Consider the following 25,198-nt stretch of genomic DNA (forward strand, 5'->3'; position numbering starts at 1 on the left):
CCGGGATCCACCCTGCATACCCACCAGGGGGCGATGCTCTGCCCCTCCGGGGCGTCGCTCTGCCATGACCAGAGCCACTCTTGCGCCTGGGGCAGAGGCCAAGGAACCCTCCCCAGCGCCCGGGCCATCTTTGCTCCAATGGAGCCTTGGCTGCAGGAGGGGAAGAGAGAGACAGAGAGGAAGGAGAGGGAGAGGGGTGGAGAAGCAGATGGGTGCTTCTCCTGTGTGCCCTTGCCAGGAATCAAACCCGGGACTTCTGCACGCCAGGCCGACGCTCTACCACTGAGCCAACTGGCCAGGGTAACATTTTCTTAACCCTGGGTAATCTGACCATAAGCTTCTTTGGCTTTCAGACTTAGGACAATGCTCTTCACTGTCCTTTTTTTCCTCATTGGTAATCACCTTATGAATCCACAAATTTAGCTGGTTTTCCATCTTTTCCATGGCTTCATCACACACTCTAGAAGCTAATTTAACATTTTTCAGAGTAGTCTCACACACAAATGGGTGAAATCCCTCTCATTTTTTTCTGGATGACAGCTGCCCTCAGAGCCAATGACAGGGTCATGCCATTCCTGAGCAAAGCGTATCAAACAAATGTATTTTCTTCATTGGGCACATCACAGGTTTCTTACATCCAGGAACCTTAGACCGCTCCTTAACCTTACAGCTTGAGGGTTGTTTTAAACATCAACACCATCAACAAAGTGCACAAAAATATGCATGACACTGAATAGACCCTCAGAAGAGATCAGAAATTGACAACATGATTTTGACAGATAAGAATGTCAATAAGAGTAGGAGCAAAAAGCAAACTTTTATAGAACAGAATTTATTCAACACTCAGTGAGCATAGTTTCTGCCCTATGTGTGTACCGGGCACTGTGGTAGGTTCTGAAAACATAATCAAAACGAACCAAGTAGACAAAGTTCCTGCCCTCACAACTTTAGAGCCAAACAGAGCATTGCTGGCAGCTTTGGAGGGACCCACAGTAAGGAACATGGCCTCACATAAATTCCTGACGAGGCTCAGAGTTTGATGTTATTAATGATGCGTTCCATCTGGTACTTGGTCACTTCTTGTCTATTTCCATCTATTTTTGCTCATTATTTCTGCAAAGCACTAAACTAAGTTTTTTCTTCTTTGCTCAAGGAAGGTATAAGCTTTCAAAATGTAAATATACCAAATTTCTAATTATTGATTTTTAAAACTTTTTATTGAATTTACAGGGGTGCTATTGGTTAATAAAATGTAGTTTTTGGGTGTACAATTCTACAGTACATATCAACTGGACATTGTATTGTGTCTTCACTACCCCCAATTCAGAAAGTTATCTTTCTCCTTTTATTTACATGTCTGTGTTCTGTGTTCTAAGCATGGCATAGAACCAGTCATTAGATTTTACAGGTCCTTTGGGAGGATACAAACACTTAAAAAGCAATTTGACATATTGCAATAAGTACTATAAGTGAAAGAAGTCAAGGGCGATAAGCAAAAATACATGTGTGCCATGTAACAAAGACCTTGTTGAAAAAGTTTCAGGTGACATTTAAAAGGAAACCCAGGCCTTGGCTGGTTGGCTCAGTGGTAGAGTGTTGGCACAGCGTGTGGAAGTCTCGGGTTCAATTCCAGGTTAGGGTACACAGGAGAAGCACCCATCTGCTTTTCCACCCTTTCCCCTCTCCTTCCTCTCGGTCTCTCTCTTCCCCTCCTGCAGTCAAGGCTCCATGGAGCAAAGTTGGCCCCAGGCGCTGAGGATGGCTCTGTGGCCTCTGCCTCAGGCGCTAGAATGGCTCCAATTAAAACTAAGCAATTTCCCAGATGGGCAGAGCATCGCCCCCTGGTGGGCATGCCAGGTGGATCCCGGTCAGGTGCATGCGGGAGTCTTGTCTGACTGCCTCCCTGATTCTAACTTCAGAAAAATACAAATAAATAAATAAGTAAATAAACACCCAAAAGAAGCAGGGCGAGGTCCCAGAAGGAAGATGAAAGAAAGCTTGGTTCATTTAAGAGTTGATCATTTTTGGCCTGACCTGCATTGGCACAGTGGGTAAAAGCGTCGACTTGGAGTGCTGAGGTTGCCGATTTGAAACCTGGGGCTTGCCTGGTCAAGGCACATATGGGAGTTAATACTTCCTGCTCCTCCTTCTGTTCTCTCTATTTCTTTCCTCTCTTTGTCTCTTTCTCTCTCTGTGTCTCCTCTCTCTAAAAAAATGAATAAATAAAATGTAAAAATAAATAAATAAATTGTAAAAAAAAAAAAAGAGTTGATAATTTTTTTTAAAGGTCCAGTGGTATATTTTTTATTGAAAAGTCATAACCCTTAGATTACAAAACTCAATGACTGGTGTGATAATTGTCCGGTGGAGGGAATACAGAGGCATTATGGCATGCTGGAGTTTTCATGTCAGCCATACCATATCAACATTCATTTTGAAATTAACAAACGTGTTTTGGAGCAAGTCTAGTCAGGAGTGTCTGTTTCCCAGCATAGAGGCCAGATGGCAGCTGCCTGAGATTGGCAGCTTCTGCATACTGATCGTTGTCAACTTGAGATGCTAGTCGGGGTTGGAAGCAACAACTGACCAGTTATTTTTAATCCCAAATATATTAGTAAGGTGACCAACTCTTTTACAATGAAAAGGAGGACAAAAATAAATCAAAGAAAACAATATTTTAAATAAAAGAAACATTTTATTCATTGCAACAATAATACACTATAATATAATAAATGCATAATAAAAACATTTGTAATATTTTATATTGTAATTATGCTTACATGCCTATTAATTTTTAATAATAATTGTAAGAAAAAAGTACTCATTTAGATACAAATACGTCACATCACACGCAATGGATCGACTCTGAATCGATCAAATACGGACATTTACAGATTAGTCTTCCAATATCAAAAAGGAGGACATGTAGGAGGACACTTTTTAAGGGAAGATGGAACTTACAAAAGAAGGACTGTCCTCCCTAAAGGAGTATGATTGGTCACCTTAATATTGGTGAACATTTACTATTACGCTAGGCACTGGGTGAACAATTATAAGTCAAGATTGACTAATATCTCTTTCATGGGGCTTGAGGTTTAATAGGGTTTTAAGAAACAAGGTAGTGACAAGCTTTATTCTCCCTTAAAGTAGTACTGAGGTTGTATGAAACTGCAGATGCCTTGATTGGACTTAACTGGGGGTGGGGGGTTGGGGAGAGAAAAGCCCTGGAAAAAATTAGCAGGTATAGCTCCTCTCTCATGTACAATACGGTGATGAAAGGAAAAAAGTGAGTGGTTATTTCCTTTCCAACTCTTCCCTCTGGGTCACTATACATCACTCACCGGAGGGATCTGATCTGGCAGGTGTGCAGTCATATCTAATTAAAGATCATGCCTTAGCACAGAAGACCACACATCACAAGGCTTCCAATGACATGAAATGTTTTACAGTTATTTTTGTAGATTGACACGTGGATGGAGCCTCTGTTTGGGTTCAATATTTGTATTTATCTTGTATGTCTTGTTTTGCTTTGTTCTTCTATCTCTTGCCTTGAACATACATTTTAACCTGAAGGCAATTTAAATCTCTTTAGGTCATTCTTATAAGCTAGTGTTGACTGTGAGCATGTTCCTGATAGGCATTTTTATTTCTCATTTTCTTCATTGTTATTCAGCTATTTTTTTTTTTTTTTACTCCTCAAAGATGCTAGAGAATAACACTAACATGTGCTCAAGAGAAAGAGGATTCAGGTATAAGTGTGTGACTTCTTTCGGAATCACCAGAAGGACAGATTTGAAATCAGCTTAGATTGGGAGATTTCAGGGGAGCAAATCAGGACTGTAGGTTTGGTTCTGCTGCAGGAGATGTCCACAAGGTACCCAGGTAGAAAAGTTGAGCGGGCAGTTGAATATACGAGTTTTGGGAGCAAGGATTGGCTGACTATATAAATTAGGCAATCTCAGGCATATAGATTATCGCCACTTTGAGTACCACTGTAAAGGAAGATTGCTTTTGAGAGAAGAGAATGGATCATCCCCAAATACTTAGAAGAAGTAAACTGTAAGGGAGGAAGAAAACCAAGAGAAAGCCTTACTTGGAAAGTCAAACAAAGAAAGTGATTCAAGGACGAGGAAGTGCTCAACCACACCCAATGCCAAGTGCCCACAGGACAACTAAGGCGAAACCATGAGGAAATAAATCCCTTTTTAAGCCACCCATCAGTAGTATTTTGTTATGAAAGTCCTAAAAAATGAATACAGAGAGTCTCAGTGTCTCTTCTTTTAATACCAATCAGAACCATGGCCAAGATGGCCAAGTGCATTTTCTTCTGCTGTGAGGGATTTTTCTAAGGTCATGTGGTGATAAAGTTGTGTCTCAGGAATGCAGGTACTTTGTAGGGGATTTCCATGGGGGCCATTTATGGAGCCTTTTGTGGGGAGTATCTTTGACAGGTCTCCTGCTTTTCAAAATACAAATTCCAAACCACCAAAAGTTGGCAGAGAGCCTCAGGGTGAAGCACAGCTTTAATAGCAACTTACGTTTCTGGTTTCTTATTTTCCTGTCTTTTCAGGCTTCTAAGGACTTCCCTTACTTTCCTACTAGCTAAGATATACATGTTAAAAGTGTGTATGTGTTTAATAATTTACTTTGTTTGGTATTTTGGGGAAGGTTTAAGGGACATACTATCAGAAGTGAAACCCTAAATTGCTTTGAAATCATTTTTTAATTGTAAGGCAATTTAGTGTCATCTCTGCATTGTCAGTTTAACCACAATCTATTGCTTGCTGTTTGATCAAGTTGGATTGCCATTAAACTCATAGACACTCTCTATATAATGTGATCACCACCATCTGTAGTTGGGTTCTCTAGAAGTGGACTTGACATGGAGTTTGGGTGGCGGTCTGTCCTGAGAATGGTATGAGCTCAGGCAAGGGGGCTGCTTGCACCTGAGGCAGACCCCGAAGCAGCTGACAGTTAGGAAAATATCCAGTTAGTATTACTTTTTTTGATGGTAAACAAGCAAAACCATCTAGGGTTTAAGATGACTGCTGCAATGTTCCAATCTCACTTAGAATTAAGATGGTACCTTCTTTTCTCATTTTTTGAAGAATAGTGAAAAAGTAAAGAGCATTTGCATATTATGAGTTTAGACTAGGAGGCTGGTGGGTTTGTGGTGAGCTTGCGTTGCCAGCAGTCATATTATGCAACCCTTCTGGGGCTGATCGTTTTATATTTTCAGAATGTATGTATGCAGGTATGTGTAAATATTTACGTGTGCATATATATGTACATATGTATGTATGCATTTGATCTCTGGGGTCTTGTATGTGTGTGTATGTAATGGAAATTGAGTTGAGAAAGGAGAAAAAAATGGAAATTATCTTAAAGCATCTGATCTTTTTTTCTGGGAGGTAAACATGTAGTTTATTAGAAGCCCACATTCTATATATTTTTATTACTCTTTATTGTATACTTAACAGAATAAAAATGAGTCCATGTTCTATTATTTGCATTTCTTTTCCTCTTTTGAATGGCTTGGCCCAGACCTGCCCCCTACTCATGCATTCGGGCAGGGGCACAAAGAGGTGAAATCTATTCGCAATTTAAGGATGAAAAGAATGTACTTGTATAGTAATTCTAGCTTTCTTAACCTCGGATTCCACTGCTTAGAGTTGAGTTAAAGTGGAGTTGCTGGGGTTGACTCATTTTCAATACAATGAGAAAGTGCAGAGCACAGGTCCTGCAAATGAACATTGAGCACAGGGACAGAGGTTTTCCCACTGAAGGGCGACTTGAATACAAAAGTCCTCCTGGGTCAGCTTGTAATGTGTTTTACCATGGAAACGGTGAGGTTGTTATTTCCAGCTACCTGCAAGCCCTGATTACCAAAGAGTGACAGGAGTGTAAATGCAATTACTGAAAGGCCATTGGCATTATCCACAATGAGAAAAAAATTGGTGAGTGGTTAGCACCCCCATTCCTTCCTCATTGCCATTACCTTGTGACACACACATTTAAACACACATGCACACATACATATGTATGTGTACATCTATATGTATATGTAGTATGGGTATGTGTGTGTGTAAAAAACTAAGTTCACTGTTCAAAAAAATGACATTATTTTGGATTGTATTTTAAAAATGAAGAGAATGCTCTCAAAGGCCACCAGAATTGATCTCTGCCTCCTTATAAGATGTTTCTGATTCAGAACCTGAGAAAGTTAAGCTTGAATAATAATGAAAAGAATTAGATGGGCAAAACACATACACACAGAAAACAGAAAACCCTGGCGAATGCTCTAGCAAGGACTTCAAAGTCCCAAAAGTGAGGCTTTCTGTGCGTGTCATGAAGGTGGGAAGCTGGGTAGAAGCCATTGGGAGCACTTGAGCATGAACAGGTGAAACTAAATTTTTTTTAAGATGAAAAATCGATTGTAGGCTTACTTATTCATTTATATTTTACAAGGCTTCATTTAACTGGCTGCTCTGTTAAATAATTTAGTTACGAGAAGTTAGGAGTAAATGTTGGGACATGGAAGTGAACCTGGTTCAGGGTCAGTAACCAAAGGGCAGGACAAAACAAACATTTCTCAGCAACCCTGGGTCAGCCTGGTATTTGCAACATTCTTTAGTAATATTTCACAAATAACTGAGAACTCTCCTAATGATGAAAAGTCAACCTGGCACAGAGGTGAGAGGCAAGAAGGAGTGGAAAGACCGATGTGCCAATTCTGTCCCAGGACTAGCTCAATGAATCTGGGCAAGTCACTAAAATTTCTAAATTTAATCTCTTGATCTATAAAAAGCAAGTATAGGGTCACCTTACCCAAGTCATAGCAACACTGTAAAAATAAGCAGTAGTGTAACTCTTTCCCTAAATATTCATTACATCATGGGGAACCCAGAGTATTCCTTTAGATTTGGGGGACATAACTGAACATTTAACAGTGACTTAAGAAATAACAGGGGTCCATGCACAGTAAAGTAGTACACACTTCTTATAAGGGACCACCCACCCTTGGTTGTGGGGAGAACAGAGCAAGAGCACCTTGGCAACAGTACATGGAGATATTTTACTTTCCTCCCTTCCTCGTGGGTGTCAGGACACCAAGCACAGAACTAGAAGGATGTTGCAGTATAGTGCAGAAATGATGGCAGATGGAAAGGTCTTAGAACTGGGACTTGTACTGGGAGCAAGGTCTAGTAACTTTCCATATAGATGTAGACTTTCCAAAGGAGAACCAGCCACAAAATAAATAAAGAGAGAGCAGAAACTGCCTTTCATCCAGCGAGCTTGCCTGCTGAGACCAGGAAGTCCAGGCAGGGTTGCCTTGTGTGAGACGAATGTGCTAACAAAACACTCATGCGAGGACTCCACAACTAGTACCCGAGAGTCAGAAAGCAGCAGGAAGGGAACAGCCCCAGTGAGACTCAGAGGAAAACTTGGACAACGATCTCTACTGACTGTAAGTTCCAAAAGAGAATGTCTGCAGAAGTTGGGCCTCCTGAACAGAGTCTAGGGTATTAGCAATTGGAAAAGAAACCAAAATAGTGTTTTTGAAAGAGGAATGCATTGACGACCTGGGTTAAAATGATTATTTCTGTGTTGTTAAAATAGTAAGGCCTACTTTAAAGTTACTGAATAAGAATTTTAAGAGTGAAGCAAGGAAATTGCATTGTAACAAGATGCTGTGTGATTTTTACATTAAATTCAAGGAACCAGAGCAAGAGAATGAAAGGAAAATGAAAAAAAAAGAACTAAATTGATATTAATATTAAAGCACAGGGCAAGTTGATGATGAGGAATCAAAAAAAAATCTCTACAATATTCAAAATTGTTCCAAAACATAGAAACATTTGGGGAGATATCCAATTCATATTTATAGATATTAGAATAATCTAAAGTAACAGAATAGATAAATCTTAGTTATGACTATAGAAAAAAACTCCTAAAAATATAGGAAATGAATCCAGTAGTGTATCAACTGACTAGTTTACTATTAGAAAAACAGTATATTCCAAAATTAAAAAAATAATTGAATACTAGAAAAACTGTCAAAACAATTCACCAAATCATTGTCAAAAGACCTTCAACAAGGTACCATCAACGTGACAGGTTCAAGATAGTCTTTTGACAACAGTCAACATCCATTCATTCCTGATATTTTTTTTTAGTAAAATAACTTTTATTGCAATTCCAGGGTCAACAATTTAACTGCTAAGGCACAAGAGGCCTGCTTTTAGGGGAATGTTTACCACAGTTGATATTTTTCTTCCAAAAGTGCTAGTCAATGTAGTAAGACAAGAACAATGAAATATAAATAGAAATATTGGAGATTTCTAGGTGGCATGATTGTCTGCCGCAAAAACCCAGAATATAAACTTGGAAAAACTACCAGAAGTTCAATGTGGAAACCATTTACAATGCTAAACACAAAAATTAAATGTCAAGACAAAGCCCTTTTAAAATAGTAACCAAAATTATAAAATGCCTAGGCATAAATACCACAAAGATATGTAAGATCTACCCAATTAGACAATAAAATGTTTTTGAACAATATAGAAGTGTCATTATTAAACAAGAAAAAGTGTTAATTTGTTAAAATACCACCTAGTAGAGATTGCAATACTGCTTTATTTTCTATTAGATATAATCTTAATTCTACTATTATATTGGAGTAAAGGTAACCAAATGATCTAGAATTTTATCTAGAGTATAAACACATGAAAAAAATTACATTTCTAAGAAGTGATGAGGGCAGACTGACCTTAGTATATTATTTTAAATAATAAGGTTTTGGTAAAGGTCCAAAAAGAGTACATTAAGTTGATCTATTAGATGGAAGTAAATTCAGTTAAAGTTAGATAGGGAAAGGGAGGTGAGAAGAAAGGGAAGAAGAGAGGAAGAGATAAAAGAGGGATGGGGAAGGGAAAGCAAGCACATTTATATCTGGAAAAAGGAATTCTAAGAGGATATTTAAAATCAACTAAAATTGTGACCAGAATTGAGAAAAAAAACACCACATTACATTCTGTATTAAATCCCTGAGTATAAGAGAATTATATGGTTCTGGAGAAAGCCCCATAAGATTACACTAACACTAAGTGGGCCTTGATTCTTATAAGACCTGTCATTAAATCAAATCAAAGAAAGGACCACTGTATATTATAAATCATAAACCTACAGGCTATTTTTCTATCCCTGGTACAAGACATGCATCAAAAAGTGGTGTGCATTGTATTTTATTTTTGTAGCTTTGACTTTAAAAAGCATTTGTATCAATTCATATTTTAATGTCATCCATGATCCAAAGAGAGAAGATAGATTCAGAGAGATCACTACACATATATTTTATTTTATAGAATATGATAATTGAAAGGGAATTTGGAATTGTTTTTTAATGAAAGACCTCCCTACCTTGTAAAATTGTCTTTACCCTCAGGGAAAAAAAAGCAGTCACTTGCAAACTGTTACCCAGCCTTTGGCACATTTATACACAGTGGAGAACTCTCAGCTTCACGATTATGGCCATTTCCAAGTTGGGTAACCTCATGCATAATTCTCCTATATCTCCATGATGGTTCTAAGCTATGGAGCATCACACTGTGAGTCATCTCACTGTAACAATGATGGGCACCTTCATGTTTAAAGCAACCTGTTCTGTTACTGCTATCTCTTCATGTTTAGACTAAATAGTTCCAGTTCTTCCAACTTTTTCTCAGCTGGGATGCATTCAGATTCCTCAATATTTTGTGCAAAGCCCCAAACAATTCTGTTTTAGTTTTTTTTTTTTTTTTAAATATAGCTCTGTTATATACCCAGTACTGAATTCTAGCTATTATGTGAAGAATAAACTCATCTTATAAATTTGATAATTGTAGGGAGCAAATATGAACTAATTTAGCTTGATATCAGCATTACAGTATCTTTATTTATGACGAACTGCTTTTTTGTTTGATAAGCAAGGAAAATGGGTCCAATGAAGGATTCCCGAGATACTAGCAGAGATCTGCGTACGTATGTGTGCGTGTACTTGGCAGCGTGTGTGCACACGCAGATCTGTGAATGTGGGTGGGGAGTGTGTGCATGCACCGTGTTCTGCAGGAAGAGGTTGCAATATTCAGTGTTTCTTTCAGGAGAAATTAACAAGAGAATCTTGATTTCTGCCCGCCCCCCATTTTTACTCAACATATAAAGTGAGTTAAAAAAAGATGGGCCCTGGCTCAGTGGCTCCATTGGTTGGCACATTGTCTCAACACACCAAGGCTGTGGGTTTGGTCCCCATGCAGAGCACATACAGGAATCAACCAATGAGCGCATAAATAAGTAGAGCAACAAACTGAAGTTTCTCTCTCCCTCTCTGCCCCGCTTCCTCTCTGTCTCTCTAAAAGCAATAAATAAAAAATATTTTAAAAGATGGCATTTAAATAAGAAAATGATGAAAAGTAATGAAAATATGTGTATGCCTGGAACTGTTTTCTTTAGGGACAGAGGAAAAGTCTGAGAGTTTTCAAGTCTTTTTAAAGTTATGGCAAATAAAGGTTGGTTTGCAATTAATAACAAAATCCTTTTTACTTTTCTGGCATAAGAGACAGTTTAAAAATATTCGTGAATCTTCTTGACTATACAGCATAGACTATAGTAGTGAAACCATGAGCATCTTCATTTGTTAATTGTTTCTCCAGTTTTATCTCCCATGGCTGCTCCTCCCAAAAACAACAGAGTGGTAAACTATCTATTAATAGTTTATAGAGGCTACATTATTAAAATTTTCTGATGTTAGCATTGTAATTGATTTGTCTGGTCTATATTGATGATAACTTTAATATTCTATTTGAACTATGTATATATTAATATGAGCCTAAATAACTATTGATAAGAAGGTAAAGTGTCTCATAATGCCATTTCCGAATGCAGTCAAGGTGAAGGGAAGGACTTGTTAAAAGTAAATTTTAGTCTCAGACCCTTAAGATTTAAATATAATCCCTCAGGGTTGCTTTTGCTGAAACTATTTCAGGCATTCAGTTGATTTTCATGATGTGGATAAACATTGGGAAAACACCAACTCAAAATTATCCCACAGACACGTATTAAAGACTTTTGCATTATTGGTGTTTTGAATTATCTGTACCATTTATTATATCCACTAATGCAAATAATTGCATTGCCTTCATATGATGTTTGAACTGTCCTTAAATTTGAAAGTAATTGCTTCTTTCCAAAAAATTTAGTATTTTACTCAATGCTCATTTACTTACCATTTTATTTTGTGTGTGTGAGGTCGGGATTCATTTAAAGTATATAATGCAAATGATGTTTTTATTTTATATTCGTCTTTGGATTAATTATGTTTTTTAAAATTTTTTCTGTTTGCAGGGTACAAGTAGAATTCTACATGAATGAGAACACATTTAAAGAGAGACTAAAGTTATTTTTTATAAAAAATCAGAGATCAAGTAAGTCGTTCTATTCCCCTATGTCTTTGTACATATAATGATTTAAATGACAGGTGCTCATGCTTTACCTGTGAGGGACACTTAAAGCTTAGTATGTGAAGGCTCTTGTAATTCTCATTGATCTTACGGGGAGAATAACTGTCTTGATTTTGTTGCGGAAGAGTTAGTTCAGTGTCTCCCAATTGTGTCTGATAACAAAGAAACATCTAGGGTGATCTGAAATGGACAGATTGGCAGCAGCCTTCTCTGGAGAATTATTACCAGGAAGTATAAACCTAAGCTCCGAGTCCACTAGTCCCATGATTGTTGTCATCAGATACACTGGGACAGCATTGGGACTTCAAGAGGATATGACTTCGGCAGAGTCACTGACTTCCTAAACTTGTACGAGGCACAATTGGCAAGTGATTCTTCTTGCCTCCCCATCATACCACATGTTTTTAAAAAGACATATAATGAGTCCAGATGCAGTTTTTCATATGAGCATTGCTTAAAATGCCAACAATCAGTAGACAGGTCTATGTGACATTGCAGTGGACTTTGCTCTCTCTGAAATTTGACCACTGAATCCTCTTGGGCTGGTCTTAGTTAAGCTGTGCTCTTGTAGGGTTCAAAAAGAATAGTTTTCTTGGCGAGGCATTGTTCTAACAATGACAAAAATAAATATTTCATTGTTTAAGGCACATTGGGGAGAGATTTTTTTAGTATTGGTTAGCTTCAGGGTTAAGGCAAATAACAACTAATAATTCGTTCATCTGATTGTTTAGAATTTCCATGGAAACCCTCTCACCTAAAGGTGCCACGTCTTCTGAACAAAAGGTTTCCTTGATTTGAATGTGAGCCATCCTATCTCTCTAGGCTAGCAAAGATAAAGAAGCTATTTGACTTTTGCCTACATGTTTTCTCAGCATCCCGCTTCGACTCAGCAGTCATTTGGGGACATAAGTTCTATAACACCAGGGTAATTTCATTCATACTTCTAAAGACTTTCTAGAGAAGCTAGCCCACAAAATGGACATAGTATTGTAATAGGAACGCCTAGGAAAAGAAACTGCTCAATTAATAAGCATGAAACTTTTACTGTTGAGAAATGTCACCTCAAGTATACATATAGCAGAGTAAAAAAAAAAAAAAGACATTTCATTTCCAGGTTTTATTAACTAATAATTATAGGAAGGCCTTCCTCTCAATTTTATTCATAATTCCTAAATCAGATACTGCCTAGTTAACTGCAGGAAGGGGAATGTGTCTTATTAATCAGACTTCAAGCATATTTTGCTCAATCTTGCTCTTCCTCAGCCCCATTATGTATTACAGACTTCTTATGTGTGACGTTCACATTTTCGAAGGGGGTATCCATGACGATCTTAATCCCCACAAAAATATTCAGATGTCATTGGTATTAACCTCCAGTGAAAGTAGGGTTCAACTTGTCAAACTCAACAATATGAATTTGTGTGTATGTGTGATCAGTATTTTAAAATATATTCTATTCTGATTTCTCCTAATTATGTAATTAGTATCATAATTAAAACTATAATATGTAATTTTAGACATGGTTGTGCCTTCTCTGTCATTAAAATCTGCCAGTTATTCTGAAGGTACAAGATTTATAATTTATTCTGGGAATGTGTAAGCAGCTAGATTTTCTAGGTGAGTAATATCTATCCCCAGATTCACGGATATATAAAATGCTTAAACTTCTAAGCATGTCGGAACCAATCCTGACAGGGACATGATGTTTCTGGGTTGTGGCTGCTCAAACCAGACTCAGTCTACAGCATATGTATGCTGTTATTTGTAATTCAAGCATTCTGTCAGTTACAATCCTTGTTTCAATATTCAGCTAATTAAAATTCAGCTACTCAGAACTCCAGAGAGTTTAGACATCTATGGTATTGTAGTTTCTAAATACAATTTAAGTGCTGTACTTAAAGTTGATGTTTTTGACAATTCTTTTTTAGCTTTCTGTGGACTGAGTTCAAATGAAAATCAAATGTCTATTGTTTGTTTGAAGGTCTAAGAATACGCCTGTTCAATTTCTCCCTCAAAGTATTAAGCTGCTTATTATACATAATCCGAGTGCTACTAGAAAAACCCTCACAAGGAGATGAATGGTAAGGTATTTCTGTTTGACCCTTAACAGTGTTCTTTTGATTACTCTGAATTGTATTCTAATTTTAAAGGTTGTTATATAAAATTAATTTTTTTCCCCCAAGGATGTTTCAGGTATATTTGTTGCAGTTAACTTTACCTGCCTTGCAGGTAATACATGAATTCCACCTTTGTAAGTTCTTTTTAAACACATCTACTTATATTTTTTTATCTATTCCTCTAATGTTAATACTGGACACATACTGATTAAGTTTTTACTGCTAATCAAAGTACTGTAAGTAATTATTTAATATGGTAATATGGGTCCATCTCTTTAAACACTCAACAACTTTTTATTCTTTATTTACATATATTACTCTACTATATACCAGCTTCATAAGTGTTTTCAGGGATAGGTTAGCTGTTACCCTTGAATAGAAACACTCCAACATCTATGGAGATGTATGACTCATCAAGTTCAGAGTAAGACTGTGTAGTTCTTTATCTTATTTGAGTTTAATGGATTATTGATTTAACTTATTTTTTATTCATGATCATGCTGCTTTTATTAATTGCATCGCTATGCATGGATGGTCTCTCCATTTTCAGCTCCACCTTCCTTTGTTGGAAGCACCTGAGAAGGTGACTGGATGCACAGTGACATGAATAATTTTTATCTGATTATGACTTCGGGCCCCGTCAAGCCTACTAAATTTAAAATAATTTTCAAAGCAGGAAACTAATTCAATGGCTAACTTCTATACAATTATATTTCTCATGTGGAAGCTTGCCTTAAGAAAATTTAAAAATAAAAAAGATCAAAGTAAAATAGTGAGGACACAATATCCATTTCAATGGACCGGTTGCCCTTTAGTTTGATTAAATGGTGAAAATGATTCTGTATTTATTAAAGAGTTTGGAGAGAAGTTCAAGATTAACAAGTGAAATGCTGTGGTGTAATAATTTACGTGATAGTCCTTTAGGAAATAGTTTATTTAATGAAAGAGGATTATGGATATTTCACTGTATCTTTCCTGAATACTCAGCCATTAAAAGGAACATTTGCTGCCCTCAGGGAATTCTTAGTCTGTGAAAAGATTGTATATATTTGCCCTCCTCTTAGAGGCCCTGAGTACTAATCTCTTTTTAAAAATTTAATCAAAAGTATATATATATATATTTACATTCACTATTATTTTGTGATAGTTTCAGATGTATAGCACAGAGCTTTGACAATCATATACTTCTAAAGTGGTCTCCCTATGGTCCAGCACCCACCTGGCCTCACACATAGTACTGATCTTTTGATGCTTTGATGGCTACTTAAGCCATTGGCCACAGGAAACAAAGGGGCCCTGCCTCGTTCTAACTGCCTATTCAGTTTCTCTACCTGGCTGTTATTTCAACAGGCTGTGGTCCAATGGGTTTCTTCTGTGCTCCCCCACAAGTCAGTGTATGACAGTGCTGTCCTTTCTCAAATTCTTCTGCCCCAACAGCCCAGCCAAACAGTTGTCAGGGTGAATGCCTCAAGACAGTCTTGCCTTCTCATTTCCCCTCACGCTCTGCAGCACCTGCAAGCCCCTGAGACAGTTCCACTGTCCCACCTCCTGCTCTAGCCAGCCCAAGCTCACTCCTCAAGGCTGCCTTTGCCCACCTAGGTGACCACAGGCACCCTCCTAACTAGCTCTGTGGATGCTGCCTTTGCTCCCCTCTGGTTTATTCTTAATGTAGCAGCTGGCATCCCCTGAAAATGTAAGTCAGATCCTGGCGTGGCTCTGCTGGAATTCCCCAGTGCCCACCATGACCTATAAGAAACCCCCATTTGCCTGATAACTCACCTCCTAATGTTACCCTTCCCCACCCCAGCCTGCTGCAACACTGGCCTCTTCCCTGCTTCGGATCCTCTCTGGGCCTTCACACCTGCTGTTACTTCTAGAATTCTCCTCCACCAGATCCCATGAGGCCCACTTTCTCAGATCTTTACATAAAACCAAATTTTCAGGGAGGCTTCACCTAAACACCCCGTTTAAAATCACAGTGTCCTTAAAAGATTCTCTTGAACCTTTTTCTCCATTGCTTTTCTCTCTTTATGTTTTGTAACATGTTTTATTGGTTTATTTTGTCTGCGGTGTACACGTGAAAGCATGGACTGTTGTCTGAAGCCCCACAGGCCCTCTGTAGTTAAGAGAATGAGCGGCTCAGTGAGTCGCTGGAGGTCCTTTATCATCTGGCCTTGGCTGACGTCTCCTCACGCAACTCCTCCTGCGGCCATGCTCACCTCTGAGGAGCCACATACCCAGGCTCTGCTCACTGTGGTTGCTGGGCCACGGAACGTCTGCTCTCACTCTGGGACATCTGCTTCTCCGCCTCTGCCCCTACCAGGCCTTAGGGCTCCTGGATTGTCAACATAACAATTTCTTGTAGAACACTTCACCGGAAATTCTTACCTGGCATCATGACATAGAGTGCGGTCCTAGCTCGAGTTAGGAGTGGCTTCCAGGTGTTTTGCAAGCATCCTCTGAATACTCTGTCACAACACTTAACACATGGATGCTGCTCTTACTGCAGTTGACCTTTGAACACCATGGAGAGTAGGGGAGCCAACTGTCACCACCCCCTGCACAATTGAAAAGCTATGTGTTACTTTTGTCTCCCCCCCCCCCCAAGACTTAGGTACTAATAGCCTACTGTTGACTAGAAGCCTTACACATGATATAACAATCTATGGATTCTTATTTTGTTTGTTATATGCACTATGTACTATATTCTCACAATAAAGTCAGCTAAAAAAAAGATGTTTTTAAGAAAGTCCTAAGGAAGAGAAAATACATTTGCAATATTCATTGAAAAAAACTCCTATACGTGGACCTATACAGTTTAAGCCCATGTTGTTCAAGGGTCGACTGTATTTATTTCTCTGCTTTCTCTATACATTCAAGAGGGCAAGGAGCATGTTCTTTTTGCCTTCATGGCTCTCATACTTAGTTTAGGATTTGGTGGATCAGCGAATGTAGCCGAATTAATGGAATTATGCCCCACCATGTTATTGGTAGCATTATGCGTCGAGATGGTTGAAGACCACAGCCTAGTGACGTCAGTCCGCATTACACATTCGCCTGCCTATGTGTTATTAAAATGAATCACATTACAAAGTCTTCTAAAAACATACCAGATTTTTTTTTTTGGTGAAACTTGGTGATTTATGAATCACGTGTATGTCAGAGAGACCTGAAAATCACAACCTGAGTCAGAGTAGGTCCCCTGGGAGGGTGAAGGGGCACCAGCGGGGGATGGCAGAGGACAATTACATGATTTGAAAACATTCAGAAGGACTGAGTTTCCTACAGCGGACTTGTAGGCCGTGTGACTAAGAACATTCAGCTATAATGACAGAGGACATACACTTGAAAAATCAGATTACTGCAATTAACCAACAGCCAGAATAACTCCTGGCTCCATTTTGAATGTGAGGCTCTGTTTGGTTCCATTGTCAACGCAGCGCTGGGTAATGCAAAACAGAAGTGGCTTTATGGGCCCAGGCTCTGCTTAAAAATAATGAGGCTCATTCAACAAGGAGATTTATTTAATTAGAGCTTCTGACATAATAAAACTGAGGATATTTTGTGCCATGTTGCTTTATTTTTAAAGTCCCTTCAGGAGTCAAAACCAATATGGAAACGTTGAAAGTATGAATAAGCAAAGGATACAAAAAGAATTCTGTTGTTAACATACGGAGGGGTGCAGATGACAGCCTCTGATGGACATGCAGTTGTAAGGTAGTGAAGGACTCAGGGGCATTGGCCAAGGAAAGTGCACATTCAGCGTGGGGTTTCTGAGTTTCACGGAGAGGTGAGCCATCAGCCTTGGCTCACTGCCACCTGGGGCTGAGAGGTCTTCAGTATGTGCGTCCTTTCCACTTTAAAATTGTTGAAGTGGTTATTAGTTTTTAACACCAGGTGATAGACACAGGGGCATGAAGCCCGTGATTGTGTGAGTATCGTATGGTATTTGTATTTGTATTTAAAATCTCTTTCTAAGGTAGGAAACATGGGTGTTCAGGTGACATTTGTGTTGTAAAGGTTATTTCTTCTTTAAGGTAACCATCCACTCTCCAAAGCAGAAATACAATTTTGGCAATATCTTTTCAATATGTGGTGGCCAATAGAAATGATGGTCACCGTGTGGATCTTTCACTTTTCTCATGTATACTAGTTGCAGTAGAGATGACAGTAGCAGCAAGTGCTTTGACTTGTAGTCTAGAAAACTCAAAACTTTCTCCTGTCTAATGGTCAATGCCATCCTCAGTCACAGGTTTTTTGGTGGTATGTTAAATATTTTATATAAATCCAAATATAAAATATTAAGATACTCTATAATTTATTTGGATTACTAATACTGTTGAATTTGTATTGCCAACATATTAATAGCTTTAAAATGAACATAATCTTAGAGTTTATAGAAGACCCTTAAGTGAATTTTCAATAGAGAATTTGTAAAGGGTTTGAGCATTTTGTACCCCACCGTAATCATTCTTTAAATAAAGGCCTATTATCTCTTTAAAAAATTATTAACATTAGACTGAAAATTAAATTTACAAAAGGTATTTCCTAGAATAGAAATGAAAATTATTAAAGAGAAAACTGAAGAAGATAAAGTTTTATTTTCTGTGAAAATGTGTGTTAATGGTCTCATATTTCTTTTTTTAATTAAATTTATTGGGGAGACATTGGTTAATAGGATCATATAGGGTTCAAGTGCACAATTGTTTGATGCATGATCTGTAGAAGGCATTCATTGTGTGCCCACCACCAAATGTTTTTTTAATTTTGATATTTTTTTAATGCTAGCATTATTTAAATATTCCCAGTTTTAATCAAAATTTGTAAATGAATGCATTTCCCATATCTTTCAAAGGTAACATCTTGTCATTCTTTTCCCAGGTCTCACATCTTCTGGGTGAACAGAAGTCTACCTTTATGGGGACTGCAGGTTACGTACAGTTTTGTGTCATCCCCGTGCTCTTGGATTTATGCCTGTTTCCCAGAGAAATACTACTGGCGGGAAACTGTGGATATTCAATATGAGTGTGTTTTATTGCTTAATTAACCTTTGACACATCTTAGACTTATCCTTTCCTTCTTTCCTTCATGTTTGCTCGAGCCCTCGCTCTCTTTTGGGAACTTCCTGGTGATCAGGGTTTGACTCAGAGTGTCGTGGAGGGTGTGGGGAAAACCCCTGTCAACCCGTCCTTTCAGGCTCCCCAAATTCCCCAACCAACTTCCCTCATTTCTGTTAGATAGCCCTTGAGCAATTTATCAAAGGCCCACATTCATGTTTGCCATTTCCCTTGTGTCCCCAGTGTCAGGATCATGTCATAATCTCAATAACTAATGATCAAATAAATAATGAATGGCTTGTATCAACAATAGCAAGAGCTTGGTCCATAGGCAGATAATTTATAAATAAAACAAAAGGATGCCCTGGATGAGGAAGTCCTGAAGAAGGGGTGAGGCCATCTGAGAGGCCACAGCATGTCTGACTTACACGGCTGACGTCTTCCCTGGGGTCCTCTGCAGCCTGTCTGGTTCCTTTTCTATTGAACGTCATGCCAGCGGACTTTGTACGAGTCCCTATCTCCTGTATTCCATCACCTTCCTACAAATACTTTTTATGTTTTGTTATTCCTCAAAAGTAAAAGTTATTCTAAGAATAGAGTCACTAACAACGAAGAAAACTTATAGAGATTTCTAGACCAACTCTGAAAGATATGAAAGTGTTCCAAGCATCGCTGTTTGTGAATGACCTTTTAACTCTTTGAAATAAAATGTTTAGTTTGTCTTTGAAAGTCATGACGATTACAAAGTCTGTACATTTTATATGTAATAACCAATTCTTTCAACTCTATGCATTTTCTCACCAAGATACCATTTACATTTTAGGTTTTAGTGGCCTTGATAAGTCTGTTTGAAACAATACTCCTTGGTTATCTCAGTTATAAGGTAAGCTATTTTCATTAGGCGTTCTCTGCTGATAGAACACATTAAGAACATTTATTCTACTTTTTTCTCTTTATAGTTCATGCTCTGGGGATAAAGCAGGCTCTTCTTAAACTGCTTTAATTATTTTGAGTCTCTCTAGTATGTGATAAAAAAACTGTAGAATATAGTAATGTTTTCCTTGTGTTGCTTAAAAGTACTTGATGAATTCCTACAGGTTGATTATGCACATGCTGATATCAGTCAAGCAAATGGAATAATCTGGTATTTGTTGTTCTCAACCTGTTTTTCTGATTAGAATAACAAAACAAACAAACAAACACTGAGGGGGCAAAAAATGGGTCTGCTAGGAATCATCTGAATAAATTCTCTTCATTTTTGGCAGAGCTTTGTTTGCTAGCCCACTTGAACTGCTGTTTACTGAACCTCTGTTTAATAAAGAGCTCCAAACTGTGCATTTTTATTTTCCTGTGGGTTTATACTCTGGAAATGGAACTAGGTGGGAAAAAATTATATAGATGATAATAATAGAAGGCAGAATAAAAGATGCTTTATTCAGTGAGGTGCAAATAAAGTCCTACAGAGTTGCCTAGGGAGAAGTCAGATCATGGGATGAAAAGAAAATATGGAGTGGATGGTGCAGAGTCCTTGAATCAGTGATTTTACTGAGGAAAGGTAGGGAGAAAGGATGAGGGATGTATAGACTCGAGAAAGACATAAAGGAAGGAATGCATGTGCACAATTGAAACAATAGTAAATGCCCGAGTGTGGGCAGATGTGGGTATTTGGGGAAATACGGGTGCAAAACAGTAAAAGTAGAGCCGACTAATTCGGGACAATATATGGTGAGCACCTTGTACAGCAACAAGGAGTGAGAATTGGACAGAGGATGTCAGACATGGTGGTCTTATAGTTGTAATTAAGTTTGAGGAGTATTAGTTCAGAACCTCTGTGCAGCGCAGGTCAAGGGACATCATGCAGAAGGCCCCTGTCTCAAGTAAGACACGATGGCAGCATGTAAGGGAAACTGGGAGTTAGTGTTTAGCTGGGTGGAGGGGACAGAAGGATTTGTTGCAAGATAAATTATGAAGGTAGAGACTAAAGAAATCAACTAATTGGTGAAGAAAACAAGTCCGTTAAGTATGGGATAACAACCAAGGGAGAACCCCGGCCTCATGTGGATGGCAATGCTGATACTGTGGGTGTTGGAAGAATAGAGCAATTAGGGAAGACAGCTATAACAGGAAGGGAGAAAGTCACCAGAATGGTTGCCGTATCTATCACTAATTTTCAGCTCACAGTTTCTGCGTATACTGTACAGACGAGTACTCAAGGCTGTGTTTTGGGGGAACTCTTTATCTAGCATATACATACATCTCTTTCTGACTTTTTAAAACATCAGTGTTTGAAGATAATGTTCCTTAGACTACTTTTTAACCCTGAATGCAGAGCAAGTTTAATCCCAAATGGATCCCTCTTGAGTGTAAAGCCTGTTAAAATGATGATCAGATTTATTCTTTAGCGTCTAGCGTTTAGCGTTTATCTGGTTCTCATAAAACAGGTACCTTTGTCATAAAATGGCCTAACTGTGCTAGTACACATTTCAGCACTCATTCTCCTTGCTGTCTCCTCATTTTAGATGTTTTAGGCATCAATAAATATGGTCTCTCTGTGTAAGCTGAGCTCTCTTCTCACCTTCATCAAGGTGATGACAGGCACCCTGGCAGCTGTAAGGTCTCCATGCAGAGGAGGTAGTTCTCATTGCTTCCATGTCTTCTACCTGCCCCTCTCCCCTCCCCACACACCACTTTCCATATAGTCTGGAGACAGGTGACAGTGACAACAAAACCTATCCCTTTACATTTCAGCACATAGACGATGGCCAGTCTATAACTGTATTTGTGATGGGCAGGAATTTTCCATCACTGCAATGTGTTAAAGCCCTTTGGGACCACAAAGAGAATTAAGGGAGATTCCCCAAGTTTAAAGCCAGTGTTTTAAACTAATTGAACATTTCAGGGAGTCAGAGTTCCAGCTGCTTTTCTGACACATAGATCTCTCCATAAAAGATGCGTTGCTTCAGGAAGTCCTGAGTCCTTCTTCCTTGGACACCATTTAAGACAGTCTCAGTGATGGGCTGTGAATATCGGGGGACAGCCTGTGTGTGTCTTGTCTGTGCAGATGTGTAGGGCCTGTTCTTGGTCTCATGTTCTGAGGCCACTTTCTTGAAATTGTTCATAATCTGTTAATAAGAAGCTCTTTTATTAACAGATTATGAAGTTTGCTTTTTGCACCGGGATGCATGAATAAGGTGGGCAGCTCTGGTTGATAGTGTTGTAGAAGGGGGGTGGGCTGGGAGATTAGAATCTAAGTGATTGAAAACCCCTTTCTTTATGGTTTCTTAATGTAAAAACAATGCTAATAGCAATGAACACTGTTAACATGTGGTGTGTGTCAAAACTATTTAATGTGCTTTAGACTTTGTGAATATATTTATTACAGTAAACATTATGATTGAGTCACTTTTTCATTGATTCTGTAGGTTTGGTTAGTCGACCCTACTTTTACTGGTGACTCTTCTTCCATGAAATATTATTATATAATCAAAACGTGTTATGTGCAATACTCCAGGATTACTGCAACATTTGTTTTGCTTCTTAAACTTACTACAAAATTGGGAGGAAGGGCATAATTGCTTTTAGAAAAATAACCTCTAAAAATCATTGCTGTACCTTTATATATAACAAGTCAGTATGCTGCTATGGTAAGCATCCTTAACGCCAGAGAAATTCTGAGTGCTGTCTTTTCCCCCTTTTTAATGGAATTTTGTATAATTGACTTTTATTTCTATTCATTCTTTCTTGGAAGGGAAACATCTGGGAACAGATTTTACGAATACCCTTCATCTTGGAAATAATTAATGCGGTTCCCTTCGTTATCTCAGTAAGTCCTTAAAGGATCTTTAAAAAAATAATTTTGCCGTTAGACTTAATAAAGTCTTTAAATACTAAAAAGAATAAAAATTTAACTCAAATAGATAAATTTAGGTTAGACCCATGGTATCACAAATGAATAGTAAAATATGTTGGGTAACTGGATTATGAAACAAAATGAAAACTAATGAAATATAGTACAATAGCAAATTGAAATGCTTCTTAGAGATATATGGTCTAGAGGTGCCATTTAAATAAGTGCCAATATTGTCTAAACAGTTTAGAAATTATCCCATTTATTGTGCATAATGTGGAATTAATAAACATAAAAACCAATTAGAGCCAGGTATTTATAAATATATATAATATATAAATACTGAGAATATATATATAGTTTAACCACAGATTTACTAAGCCCAGTCTCTCTTTTATAAGAAAGTTGCCAACAACAAGACAGGCAGCAAATTGCTTTCTTATTTTTTTTAAGTGAGAGGAGGGGAGATAGACAGACTCTCACATGCACCCTGACCAGGATCCACCTGGCAACCCCTGTCTAGGACCCATGCTTGAGTACCAAGCTACTTTTAGTGCCTGAGGCTGATGGGCCGAGATCAACTGAGCTATCTTCGGCGCCTGGGACCAATCAAGCCATTGGCTGTGGGAGGGGAAGAGGGAGAGAAGGGGAAAAGGAAAGGGAAGAGAAGCAGATGGTTGCCTCTCCTGTGTGCCCTGACCAGAATCGAACCCGGGGCCTCCATATGTGGGGCTGATACTCTATCACTGAGCCAACCGGCCACTAATTTGTTGCTTTAATCAAAGTCTGTGGAGTGCCAATCCCAGGAGGGCCCTGATCAATTACATGTTGCGATTGTAAAATTTGGTTGTAATTTCTAAGTTGTCATAATGTCTGTTGGGATTATGCTTTTAACACTGTTGAGTTTTATTTGGAAAATTATGCAAGTAAGTAGATATCTAAAGCTGTTGTTCACTTCTGATGATTATTTTAATCTGAAGGATTTATTTAGAGGAGCAACTGAAAAAAGATTAAATTATTAAATAAATATAATTCCAATTAAATATGGTTCCCCAATGTCACTTAAAATGGTTGACTCCCAAGCGTGAGTGGTAATGTTATAAAAAGCGAGGTTTTCTCTTCCTTGTTCCTACTTTGCCCGTCATGTTACAAAGAAGGAAGTGGCAACGTCTATTATGCATGCTCACAGTACAAGATTTAATGATAGAATTAGCACAGTTATATCAGACATTAAAGGAGAGCTTATTTGCTTTCTGCTTCTACAGTTATTTCCCAAAGCATTTTTCACTAAGTAACAATTAGATGATGAATGAAAGGATCGTGTCTGTTCCTTGCATGTTAGTAATACTACGAGTTCAATGTGGTTGTTGCATGTTTTAAATTGTTATATTGTCTTTGGTCACTTTTATTTTTCTGTGTTAACATCTGTTTTCAGCCAGCTGGATAGGATTCCTTGCTTTGAGATGAAAGTTCAGGGTTGATTTGTTTTTCAGATATTCTGGCCTTCCTTAAGGAATCTGTTTGTCCCAGTCTTTCTGAACTGTTGGCTTGCCAAACATGCCTTGGAAAATATGATCGTAAGTATAAAAGTGACAATCAAATACAAATACACTTTTTTATTTTTTTAAATTTTAGTGAGATGAGGGGAGGTAGAGAGACAAACTCTCTCATGTGCACCAGTCAGGATCCACCCAGCAAGCCCACTACTAGGAGATGCTCTGTCCATCTGGGGCATTGCTCCATTCCTCAGCAACTGAGCTCTTCTTAATGCCTGAGGCAGAGGCCATGGAGCCATCCTCAGCACCCGGGGTCAACTCACTCCAATTGAGCCATGGCTGCAGGAGAGAGAGAGAGAGAGAGAGAGAGAGAGAGAGAGAGAGAGATAGGAGAGGGGTAGAGAAGCAGATGGGCACTTCTTCTGTGTGCCATGACCAGAAATTGAACCCGGGACATCCATATGCAGGGCTGACACTCTACCACTGAGCCAGGTCCACAAATATATTTTCAACCTTTCATTATTTCTTATTTTCAGTGTTCAGATTAAAGAAAGAGAGAAGACAACTGAGGTCTTTACCTCGTTATCTTTTTGTTCTGCTTTCCTCCATAAAATATAAAATCATACTACTGGAATTTATTTAGTTATTACCTACGTATATTTTTTTTATGTTTAAACTTCTTTAAAAATGAATTTTGTGTCTTAGTAAAGAGTTGGTTTTATCTCAATATTTGTAAAAATGAAATAATTTTGGTAAAATGCTATTGAATACTTCAAGTGATATGCTGTGTAAATATTTAAGCCTAATAACTTTAAGTGATCAGTCTGCTTTTATCCCAATCAGAATGAAAACTTGCAAAATACGTATATGGCCAAGTCACTCTCTTTGGCAGGCCCTATGAGCTGGAAAATCCAAAATAATTCTGATTTTCTAAATATGTCCAAGCCAGAGCTCACTGCTATTTGGACTGGTCCTGTCAAGGGAATTAACCTTCTGAAGGACAAATAACCGGTCTAGGCAGTATGCTCATGAATAAGGGGACCCCTGGTTTTAAGGATTCAGGAGGTCATGGAGTCAAACTGTTCCTAACTGTCAGTGATCTCATATTTCATAAAATTCTGGGAGGTTTTACAGGGCCCTGTGTTGGAGTTGGAAGCCCCGGGTTTAAAGTCACCTGTTTTGATTT

General features: G+C 38.3%; 1 protein-coding gene across 6 annotated transcripts in view; it reads left to right on the plus strand.

The window, feature by feature from the left end:
- Positions 1-25,198, plus strand: part of KCNT2 (potassium sodium-activated channel subfamily T member 2) — a 194,926-nt gene that overhangs the window by 58,099 nt on the left and 111,629 nt on the right. For 5 of the 6 annotated variants that reach the window (XM_066379898.1, XM_066379900.1, XM_066379901.1 and 2 more), the window contains exons 2-7: positions 11,380-11,459; positions 13,477-13,576; positions 18,494-18,542; positions 19,493-19,552; positions 22,418-22,492; positions 24,010-24,093. In XM_066379898.1, coding sequence (XP_066235995.1) covers positions 11,380-11,459; positions 13,477-13,576; positions 18,494-18,542; positions 19,493-19,552; positions 22,418-22,492; positions 24,010-24,093 — 448 coding nt within the window. The remainder of the gene's footprint in view (positions 1-11,379; positions 11,460-13,476; positions 13,577-18,493; positions 18,543-19,492; positions 19,553-22,417; positions 22,493-24,009; positions 24,094-25,198) is intronic. The other variant, XM_066379899.1, reaches the window with a different exon arrangement.

Source organism: Saccopteryx leptura, chromosome 1 (genome assembly GCF_036850995.1).
Source record: "Saccopteryx leptura isolate mSacLep1 chromosome 1, mSacLep1_pri_phased_curated, whole genome shotgun sequence".
Lineage (NCBI taxonomy): Eukaryota > Metazoa > Chordata > Mammalia > Chiroptera > Emballonuridae > Saccopteryx > Saccopteryx leptura.